Source organism: Amphibalanus amphitrite, unplaced genomic scaffold, assembly GCF_019059575.1.
Source record: "Amphibalanus amphitrite isolate SeventyFive unplaced genomic scaffold, NRLGWU_Aamphi_draft 001059F_arrow, whole genome shotgun sequence".
Taxonomy (NCBI): Eukaryota; Metazoa; Arthropoda; class Thecostraca; order Balanomorpha; family Balanidae; genus Amphibalanus; species Amphibalanus amphitrite.
Genome location: NW_024882553.1, coordinates 132653 through 144475, shown reverse-complemented (window position 1 = coordinate 144475; position 11823 = coordinate 132653). Strand labels below are relative to the sequence as shown.

Sequence of the window (11823 nt, the reverse complement as noted above, 5' to 3'; positions counted from 1 at the left end):
TAGAAGAATCGGTTCAAAAATGTGGGAGTTATTCAAAATTTTATGACGTCACGGCACACACAAAATTTGAAAAATGATTTTTTTTGGAAGTTCTAGACCTCGTACGGAAACAAAAATAGCACCATTCGATTCGCCGTGAAAAACTGCATCAGATAGACACCTTTTTAGGCCTTAACAACCAACTTCAAAATTTGACCTCACTTGACCTGACCTTGACCTGACCTCGACCTGAAATTCATCCAGAGGTGGTCCATATCACTTATTGAGTGTGCCTATTGAATTCTATGAGTAAAATGACCCATAAAACATGTGTCGCACACGCCCTTTTCTTTATTTTGTTTTTGGTGACCTGACCTGACCTGACCTGACCTTGACCTTGACCTCTGAATGATATTATATGCAACGAATATTGTCTTGGTAGCCTAAGAACACGTTTTGGGCAATCAGTCTCAGTCCATGACTCCATTCTTCGGCAACTACGGTGCAAGGCCGATACTGTAGAAACTTGCAATTTGTACCCTTGACCTGACCTTGACCTTGACCTCAAACTTTAAATTAAGTACATGTTTTTAGTTGTTCGTGATGAGATCTTTCGACTGGCGTTCGAATTTTCCAAATCCGACCATTAGTTCGGGAGATAACAGGGGGGTAAAATTTACCCCCCCCCCCCCCAGCCCCGCGCGTTCGGCTGGAGACCCCAGCCCCGCGCGGGTTAACCCGCGCCCTGCTGGGGGGGGTGTTTGAACACCCCCCCTTGTGGTTTTTCGCGAATATCTCAAAAACGGCGGCGCGGAGCGCCGCCGTTTTTGGTACACCTTATCATACATCAATTCTACACATATTGTGAAAATTTCAGACCAAGGTCATTCAAGGTCAGGTCACCAGGTCACTTGAAGTGACCTCACCTCATAAAAACTTTCAATGTCTGTCATAGCTACACCGAGTGACCGATCGCTTTGAAACTTTCAGCGATTGCTAAGAGCAATAGCATGTACAAAATGTATATCTCACAATTTTGATATCGATGACCTAAGGTCAGGCCAATTTTGCGACCTCCCCATTATAAGTCAATGGGAGAAAATTGAAATGCGCCTCTTTTGGATGAAAGACATTATAAACACTCCCAAACACCGAATTACAAGTGGTTTAGACACACTGAACTTGAAAATGGTGTCCGTGACCCTTGTTTATGCCCTGAGGTCATCTTAGGTCACGAATGCTAGCTAACAGTTTTTCGCAAATAACTTTTGATAGAGGCATGCTAGAGCGATGAAAACGCCTTAGATGTGTTCAGCTCGACGATACGGATCGACTGATATGCAACATGACCCTTTCCGGTCAGGTCATGACCTTGACCTGAGGTCAAATTTTCAAGTTGACCTTTCAAGGTCAAGTTATAGTTCATTCGATGCGTCTTGACGAGAGAAACACGATGCCGGTAAAAGTAAGCTCGTACAAGGCTTGGGTCAAAAGTTATTGCAGAAAAACCGTTTTCAAAAAAATCGGCTATTTTTGCAGTTTTTGCCCCCTGCAGGCAAAACCGTTGACGTTAGGTCAACTCTGAGATAATTACTCAGAAAGGGCGTTAATAGGGCTATCGAATGCGCTTTTCCGCGGCGCTGTAGCTCTATTGGTTCCCGAGTTATGCGTTGGCTTCTTGGAAACTTTCGACATTCGACCTGGAAATCGGCGAAATTTTGCCTTCAATGACCTCTGGTGACCTGACCTTTGACCTGACCAAAAAATTGACCGAAGTGATTTCGTCATTATTTTTTACGCTCTTTCGAACGCCGCTTTCCGCGTATCGCTACATGGCCCAGGAGCCGAGTTACAAGGGGGGGTGTTCAAACACCCCCCCCCCCAGCAGGGCGTGGAAATCCAGGACCCCCAGCAGGGCGCGGGTTAAGTAAGCTTTCCAATGCAAACTTCGATAAAATCACATCGAAAGAACTAATAAAATATAAAAAGCTGCTCAAACAAATGATATCTGCCTATATTGTGCTGTATACCTACCTATTGAAAATCTGACGAAGTTTTGGTTCAAACAAAAACAATGCAAGAAATATAACACGAGCGTCGATTCTTTATTTGTTTTTATTATAATCAAGCTTTCTAGGCCCACCACAGCGTAGACACCGCAGCAGAGACAGTCGCGCTGCTTTGAATTGGACATACAGTGGGGTCTTGGACTCTGAACTGTTGAATGGATGCCCGCCGGAAGGAAGAGGTGGAACGAACTGAATTGGTAAATGTAGGACATATTCAATGTTCATATGTAGATATTACTAAAAGCTCCGCCTCCGTAAGATCCATTGCAGTTCTTCGAAGTTCTGTTCAGTTTTGGAGAAGGAAATGTGCGTTTCTGAAAGCAAACGGTGGCACAGGTTTTATGCATACTTTTTATTTCAGTTCAGGGAGTTTTTCGGCCATATTTGTTGAAAGGAACCGTGTCCTGCAGCTCAATGTTGTGTCCCCCGTATCTGATATCGCTGAAGCTTTTGATGTCCAACTTTTCCTATCGGAGGGGGCTATATTGAGCAAACGTACTACAGTGGGTTCAAATATAAATAGTTACTCGGCATTCGGCTCAGCGAAGAGGAGGTTCTTAAAATTCTCCTTTGTGTCGGAGTAATGGATAGAAATAGTCATTCGTTCCCTATAGCTTCTACTGAATAACCAGCAGCATATACTTCCTTGCAAACAACATGAAGGTTGTTGAAACGCATTTTATGAGAATCGATGTTAAAATGCTTGCACCTCTTTCAGCAATATGGCAATGTTGAACGTTCATCGAAACGCGGGCGAAAGCTTAGCCAAACGATGCAGAGCGACAAAATAATTAAATATTCTACATTAGCATGACAAAACAGTACTGTCTTTGAAACATGTTTTTTTTCTGACCAAAGACTTGCAACTTGATTGAGGCAAATATAACTTCAAGCACCCATTTTCTTTTTTTTTTTACAAAAAAGGACTTTAGAGCATACATAAATGTGTGACAACTGTTCCATTGACTGTCTCAGCAGTCTTTGTAACCACTGACCAATAGTCACGGTAATTGCACATTAAACAATGCTAAACCCGAATATATCACATACCCTACAAATTCACTGCATCGAGACCCGGTAGTAGTCAGTCCGACCAGAATGGTCCACGTGGCGGTGTGTGTGGCGCGCGAGCCACCATGGCGACATTGATTTGAAGTGCTGTCCGCGCGGGTAGACCGGCAGTGGCTGGTCGGCAGGGGAGTGGTGGTGAACGCTGCCTCGGCGTAACGGGCTAGAGGAAGTTGGTACTGCACGGGTGCAGGAAGGCGCAACAGACGTGTCTGCTGTCCAAGATTGCTGGGTTAACGTAAGTGGACGCTGTACTCGGCGCAAGATAGGGGTGAGAGCAAGATGCTCTGAATATCGCCCGGCGAAACGGGACAAACCAGCCACGTTAGCTGTCGGAGACTTTGAGGCCAGTGGAATCTATGCTCTGAAATATTGAGGTCGTCCGCAGTCCCCGGTCTACAATAGACTGTCCATACTGTTGGCCACAGTAAAGGAGCCGACCAGAAACGGTTCCGAGCCAATCCAGCCAAATTGACTCGTCCATCTTCTCGCCTCGCCGAGTCGCCAAGAAACCACATATCGACCCAAAGTAACCAAAACAACCAAGACCTCAAGCCGAGCCGAACCCCCACCCTCCACTTCATGCTAGTTCAACACGAGGGTCCCACAGCGACCTAAAGTGACCCGAAACCCAGGTGAATAGACCCTAGTCCACAGCTTCAAACTAGGTTGCCGCAGAACAGTGGCAGGAACCCACACTCGACCCTATTCGACCGTTCCAGACTAGGTCGCCGTGACCCGAGGTGACCCGAGACCAAGTTGAGTCGACCCTAGTCGACCCTGCACCTCAGACTGGGTCTGTCTCCTCGTGAATCCCAGCGACCCAAAGTGACCCAAGACCAAGTTGAGTCGACCCTGCGGCCTGCACCTCAGACTGGTCGCCACGGAGGTCCCATACAGTGTCCCGCAGTAAGCAGGTCAAACCGAGTCGACCCGTCTTCATTCGCTTTAAACTCACGAGAAAGCCTTCCCGTGAGTCCAACAGCGACCCAAAGTGACCCGAGACTAAGTCGAGTCGACCCTAGCCGACCCCTCGCCTCAGACTGGGTCGCCGCGGGTCCCATTTTGTCCGGTCGGCCCCAGCGGTACGCCGCCGGGCGCGTACCGTCCGCCGTCCCTCCGCGGAAGATGACGGCAGTCCTGGACACAGCCCTGAGGGGTGAGTTTGGGTGGTAACAAGGTATATAAAAACACTGTAGATACTGTATGGGTGGTAAGACCGTAGAGTGGCAAGGGTCTGAATGACTGAATGTTTTTGGAATGGTCTGAATGTTTTTGGATACAATCGCTGGAAGGCAGTGAGACAACAAAGTTTGGAGCTTGGTCTAATTACGTGCATTCAGTGCAGAAAATACGCAGCTTGTATGTGTAGTTGATCATGGATAAATAAAACGCAGCGCTTGGGAGGTTTTTGACAGATTTACTTAAAACATTATTTGAAGAAGTGTATTCCTAAGTAAAGCATCAAGCCCTAATCTAACTGCCAACAGGCTTTCTTTTGACTCAGAGTTGATATCATAAAAAAGTGAACAATCGATAGAGCAGAATTGCTGTACTAAGCGTGCATGCTAGCTGCCTTGTAATTCAAGTCACTGACCTTCGGTGAACGCACGGTCCTATGTCGAACAGGTAGTTTAAGCTGACCTTTCGTTTGACCTTCGCCTGTCTAGAAATTGGGAAGTGACCAACTTCGAACAAACTCATACAAACTTGTACTCTCAGGAGCTTTGCAGTCAGTGATTAATTACATTTACCGATTTCCTGTTGAGAGAGACTTTGGTTTTGCTTGTTTATTTAGGTTTACTCAATACTCAAAGCCTATTTTATAGGCCTTTTCGGTGTAGGCAGTGTTGAAAATTGACATGCAAGGAATGCTGGGCGGCATTGGGCGCCCCCTATCTGAAGGTTGTTGGGTCCTAGTGAATTCGGAAGCATACCTAATGAGGGAAACAATTAATGAGAGCAAAGTTTGGAGAGGGATCGAGTGCATGCCGGGCACATATAACGACTGAGCAAAGAGCACTTCGTTGCGGGCGCCATCGCATCTCATAAACCACGTCAAATGCCGGTTATTCCAATCACATAAATTCGCCCTCGATATCACAAATGATGACCTCGACTGACCTCAAATGACCTCACAGTTCAAAACGGACGACGAGGATGAGATTCGAACTCACGCGGGGAGACCCCATTGGATTAGCAGTCCAACGCCTTAACCACTCGGCCACCTCGTCACATGTGGTATACAAATTCACCTAAAACGCTGCCAAACAGATGGCCCCATTTATAAACATTGCTACGTCACGCTCTGCTACGTTACGCTCCGTTCACCATCAATTCACTGAGCGTTTGCCGCTAAACAGAGCGGTCCCGAGAAGCGGAACAAAGTTGTATTATACTCCACCACCGGACCGCAGCAATTTGAATGTTAACTTTTTTGCAGTAGGTAGATTATTTCGCTGCAGTAGGTAAGCGTACCTATGCCAAATTTGTGTATATACGTAGCTACTCCTGCATTCCCAAATGGCTCGTTTGTGTAAGACGTTTAAAGGCTTTTTGTCAGTTTGATACTTTGAGTTTTCTTATATGAATGAAACTTCTTAGGTACTTCTTCATGCCGAGTTCACTCATTGAACAGAATTGACAGACGTCTCCCTAAAATGTTTCACACTGCCCTACCAATACCTGCCGCAATTAGTCTCTTCCCTCTGACAGGTGACAGGTAAGTAATATGACTGTTCCCCAAGCAGGTGCAACTGGTAACAGCTGTAACCCCCCCCCCCCTCCCCCAGGCAGGTGACATCTGGTAGCGGCGGGGAGCCGAGGATGTCTTCTTCCGCCGACATCACAGTGTGGAGGGCGCTCTCCCTGCTCATGGCAAGCCTGCTGCTCGTGGCTGGCGTGAGTCAGGTGAGCAACAAAAGTTTTTACGGACTGGAATTCCATTCGTGGTCTCTGTCTAAAATACGGCCATTGGTTCAATCTTGAATTGGTATAGAAGAAGAGAAAACTGCGATCTCTATAAGACAGGGCTGCTTCTAAGCATCACGCGTTTCGCAGGATTATCTCGTCTCGATCTAGTAACTATCACTCTTGCTCCCTCTCTCTCTCTCTCTCTCTCTCTCTCTCTCTCTCTCTCTCTCTCTCTCTCTCTCTCTCTCTCTCTCTCCCAGCCCCTCCCTTCCGTTACTGCCTAATAATGCCATCCGTGTTCTAGGAAATGACAATACTCAACACCTGTAGGCTAATCCCCCCCTTCTCTCCGCCCGGGGAGGGGAGAAGACGCGTCAATCACTTCCTCCCACGCACCTCCTCCTGGAAAACCCTGGAGTCTGGTCGATCCCCCATTGCTGCAAACAAGGCAACAAGTTCGATCGATTCGGCAACAACCCAGAAGATGGACAGCTCGAGGGTCTGTGATTACCGACAATAGCTCGCCTAAGTGCCAATAATAAGTGCTAAGTGCTAATACCGACTTCTGGCTGAATATAGCCGGCTGTGGGCACCTGGGTAGTAGCAAAAGTTGTAGGGCAAGTGCCGGCGGAACTTAAAACAACGGCGGGAACAGGGGAAGAGAAATGCCAGACGACGGCGGGCAGTCTCTTATTGGTTCGGGGAATGGTATTTTTACGGGTTCCACGAATTCGGTACTAAGGGAGGATGGCTTTTCGTATGAAGCTTGTAGAGCGATGGAATGTTACTTGGTTTGGTTCTTTCACCAAATAGCGCGGCGCGGATTAACCCTCGCATGTGTAGGGGGGGGGGGGTCGGATGGACCCCCCCATGGTTTTTCGCGAATAACTCGCGTAAAAAGCGGCTGATCGCGACGAAACTTTCAGTACCCTCGCATTGATCAATTTTACACCTACCCTGAAAATTTCATGACCCTGACCCAAATGACCTTTGACCTGTGACCTCTTTTCCGAGACCATGTTTGGCCGGAATCGCGATTTCGCGTATGTCGGCTCGCACTAGCCGCGTGTTTGCAAGCTTTTCGTGGTTTCAAACGTTCAAACATGTGATTTGATGTTACTCCCGTGTGTGTCAAGGTCACCTGAAGGTCAGGTCAGGTCATTGACCTTTGGTGACCTCGGGTGACCTCGGGTCACTTTTTCGAGTTTTACATGTTTCTAGGCTAGTTTTTGGAGCTGCATTCGAATTTAGCAACCATTTGAACATTTACGAAGTAGTTTTGGTGACTTCGTAACATGTTACGAAGCCGTCAGAGGCGGTTGACACGTACTACGAATACCCGTCACGACGCCTACTGGTTGACCTGACCTGACCTGACCCGACCTGGTCTAAATGCTTCAAGACATCATCTGTGATCAAAACTAACACGATATTCGTGATCAGCACCCCGAAAACCCCTTAGCAGCCACACTTTACGACTTTCTAACAGGTCCCGATTTTCCCGACTTTGGGTCATTGACCTGACCTGGAAGGTCAACCAATGACCTAGGACCTTAAAATTGGGTATCATCGGCTTCCTCTCGTCACGGGCAACACGCTCGTTTTTTCCGCGAAGCTCTAGCTCGATCAGGGGCCAAACGGCAAGGGGGGGGTCCAACCGACCCCCCCTACACATTAGAAGCTGGCAAACGCCGCACACATGCGAGGGTTAATTGAAACATGTTCATGCGATCGGTGACGTAACTTGTTAAGTTGCATACTGTTAGTGCTAAGCTTCAGTAATCTTATAAAATAAGAAAGTGACTGAAATTTCCGTTTTCAGGTCATGACCAAAGGCCAGTTTAATATCCTCGGGACTTAATAAAGCAATAATTATTATCAACTCTATGAAACTGATAAAACTCTGCAGGAGAACATGGCTGAAATAAATAAAAAAGTGCACGTCAAAGTCAAAATCAAACTCAAAATCAGCCCAGCTCCAGGCTCCAGCTCGGCATGGTGCTTGTGCAAATTTCCATAACTATTTGACATAGTAGAAGCTCTATACTCGTAGTCTCTCCCCACAAAATTAAGCTCGTACTCGTACCTAAGCACATCGATACATTATCGGCACTCCCTGTTGCATTTTTTCTTTGGTCTCAACCTGCATGGTCGGGCCGGACCATCTCATATGCTTCATGCTTGGACGCCGTCTACTCGAACTCACAAGATCCGCATGTGTTTCTGTTTCAGATCGGCTCGGACCATCCCTGTATGTGGGTGCCAGTTTACACAGTGCCCGCCGTTCTGTGCTTCGCCGTTGCCATCAAACTGGAGTTCGCAGGTCTGTCAATATGCAAATTATGATGCTCTGCTTCATCAAATGACGCATCTTATCAACATGGGTATACAAAACAAAAATGATCTTTGTAGTCGAAGCGCACTAAATCACCGATTGGTAACCAGTAACCACTATAAAGTATGCCCAGAGTGTGTGCCTTGCCGTACACTTATATCTAGCCGTATTCATTCTATGCCCCATGCAGGGTGCCTGTCAATCTAATCTACTACTTTCGATTCGTCGCACTAATTTTTCGTTGCATTTAGGGAGTCTGCTTGTAAATATCTTTCTTGTTTTCCGTTGTTTTCATAATTCAGGGTGCCTATTTCTGAAAATTGTATTTATTTTCCGTGTCACCTGCAGGGTGCCTGCCGTGGCGCGTATGCTACCTGGTGCACACGGGGTGCTCGCTGGCCCTTTTGGTGCTGGTGCTGGTGCAGACTCTGCGCGCCGCCTACCGGAGCCGTACGGAACTACGGCACCAACCGCTGGTGGCGCTGCAGGCGCACCAGCTATCCGATAGTGCCAGGTGAGAGAGAGAGAGAGAGAGAGAGAGAGAGAGAGAGAGAGAGAGAGAGAGAGAGAGAGAGAGAGAGAGAGAGAGAGAGAGAGAGAGAGAGAGAGAGAGAGAGAGAGAGAGAGAGAGAGAGAGAGAGAGAGAGAGAGAGAGGGAGAGCGAGAGCGAGAGAGCGAGAGAGCGAGAGAGCGAGAGAGCGAGAGAGTGAGAGTGAGTGAGGAGGGATAAAGATGGGGAGGGGGGGGGGGGTGGCATACAAAATTTAATGGACGCACCAAAGCCGGAGACTAACGACCACCAATCGACACCACAAAAGGGCAAAAAATAAAGTCAAATAAATCTATTTTTACAGATTAAGTCTTAACTCTTAACGAACACAATCGATTAATATATCCAGCGTAAGTAAAGTGGAAGCATATTTTGTATTGTTGACGTAATTACTTATGACTCGTATTTGTGAATGTGCTTAATCTCCTATATGCCCTTCGACATCTTATAAACGGCAACGACTCAGCAACGTGCTATTTCGACCACCGTTCCTACGTCTTATTACATATAGGTAATAGGAAGTTGACGGTATCCACTTCAATTTTCCAGGGACATGGCGGCGCTAATCATCACTTTGATCTGGATGAAGATGACCAAACACGTCTCCGACAGCCACGCAAGGTAAGCTGCAAAGCGATGGACTCATTACAGAGGAAGAGACATCGCCCAAGAGTTTTTTTTTTCCGTAAGCCAAAAGCGAACGAGCAGTTACGCATTGCAGTCATAAGCTAAAGGACTACGTCCATTTTAAGCCTCTGTCCATTTTAAGCGGAGCCTTTGTACATTTTAAGTCTCTGTCCATACTTGATTATTAGAGGTATGTAGTAGGTATGACTTATATAGTAAAACTCATGCGAACTGCGTAGCTATATTTCAGCGATTTTAACCCCCACGATAGTGTACGTATAGTTAGAGTACCTAGAGTTAGTCGCTACCACCGACTAAATAAAAACCATTCAGCCAAAGTCTGGCAACCTACGAATGCAACAAGCACGGGGATAATCGCAAATCCCGATGGAAAGGCCGATTCATTGAATTTCGAAATATGGAAAATTTGGCATCCCAGTGGGATGAATTCTGTATATTTAACGATGTTCAACTTATAATTAACTTTTTTCTATTCTGGTTGACAGGCTGGTGCTGAGTCGTCATCAGACAAGTCGCCTTCTGCCGGGACTGCTAATTCTAGCACTGACGGTGCCTGGGCTACTGTGGCTCTCCTGCTAACAGGACCTGTTGTGGATCTCCTGCTAATAGGACCTGTTGTGGATCTCCTGCTAATAGGACCTGTTGTGGATCTCCTGCTAACAAACTCATCTCGTAAAGTCTTAGATCTGCTGCTAGCGGGGCCAGTCAAAGAGCTCCTGCAAGCAAGATCTGTTGTGAGTCTCCCGCTACCAGGCCCTGTTCTGGGGATCCTGTTGAGGATCTCCTGCTTACAAGGTCTGTGACTCTGTCCTTGAAGGCCTCTGCTAAATCTCCTGTTGCAGCTCTCCAGCGACGAATGGGCACTGTTGTACTCTTCTGTTTGGTCTCCTGTTGATAGCATATGTCGTGACTGCTGTTGTGGATCTCCTGGCAAGTTGGATCTGCCCGGATCTGCTCGGATCTGCTGGGACTTTTCTGCCGCCGTTGTCCATTACTGCTCAGAGGACCTGTGTGTGCCTTTTCATGTGACATGTGTGCAGTGTGTGCGCGTGTCATGTGTGTGTGTGTGTGTGTGTGTTCGTTATCGATCAATGAACTGTGGACATTATTGCGGAACCTTATCCAATTTTCTGGGTGCCAAAATGTATATTGTTTGCCTTTACTAGTATTGTGTTGCGTGCAAGATGTGTTAGTTCGGAAGTTGAAGCGTTGAGGCATTTCTTGCTTCGCTGATAATCCTTATGTTATACCGGAGTTCGAACTCGTACCATGCTTGTTTATTAAACGTCGCTTACCTACGTCTATGCACACTGCATACAGTCTATCTGTAAATAGATAGGTAGGTATAAATTATGATACCGTTTCTAAAATAATAATACAGTAGGTACCTATGTCGTGTTTTGTGTGCCTGTGTGCTACACGTTTTAGCATAAGCAGCATCCGATATTGCCAATGTCATGTGAATGTATTTGATCTTGCTCCAATCTATTAAGGTGGTTAAAGCCTGTTAGAGCTTCTTACAGGCAGACCAGCAGTGTACGGGTACCTATGTGCAGTGGTTTCCGCATGCGATAGGATGAGCGATAAACGATAAACGATAGTTATCGCTGTTAAGTAAATCGGTTATCGTTATCGTTTATCGCTAAATTTTCAAAATTATCGCTCATCGATCCACTTGTCGCAAGTAACAAAAATAGTGAACGATAAACGATAAAATGTAAAACGGGATGATGGAAAAATGGAAGACGATCGACAGTGGACCTATGCTGCGCGACAGTAGGTATGTGTGCCCAACCTGTTGCCGTCTGCTAAGTGTACAGATCTGTCAGACGGCCGACCGATGGTATAAATTTGCGCGGCGGACCGGGCATAGGTCAGTCACAGGGGGGGGGGGGGGTCCACTCCCGCATATCTGGGGGAGTGAACAAGTATATAGGTAAATGAACTTGCTCCAGAAAGTCAAACTCAGCATAAAAACTACGCCAACTTGGCTCAGGTTTCCGTCTTTGTACACTGTAAGTACCTACACTTATTTAAGCGGTATTTCTTATCGCTTTTGTTATCGCTGTTAAAAAACAATTATCGGTATCGTTTTGTCGTTTTATCGTTCGTTATCGCTGTTAAAAACAATTATCGTTATCGTCTTATCATTTTATCGCTATCCGCTGTTATTTTTTTTATTTTTTTATCGTTTTCATTTATCGTTATCGCAAACCTTTCTTATCGTTTTATCGTTATCGTAGGTCCGAAAATAAGTTATC

The 11823-nt window shown here is 46.4% G+C and overlaps 1 protein-coding gene and 1 non-coding gene across 2 annotated transcripts; one reads left to right on the top strand and one right to left on the bottom strand.

Annotated features, from left to right (window-relative positions):
- The first annotated feature begins 4244 nt into the window (after nt 1-4244).
- LOC122369653 (transmembrane protein 220-like) lies at nt 4245-11046 on the top strand. The gene is made up of 7 exons (XM_043344559.1): nt 4245-4275; nt 5832-5838; nt 5909-6026; nt 8262-8352; nt 8713-8878; nt 9464-9535; nt 10048-11046. The coding sequence occupies exons 1-7, from the start codon at nt 4245-4247 to the stop codon at nt 10139-10141; spliced, it is 579 nt and encodes a 192-aa protein (XP_043200494.1). The 3' UTR covers nt 10142-11046.
- Trnas-gcu lies at nt 5269-5350 on the bottom strand. The gene has a single exon. It is a non-coding gene; the product is annotated as a tRNA-Ser (tRNA).
- Nucleotides 11047-11823: the final 777 nt, after the last annotated feature.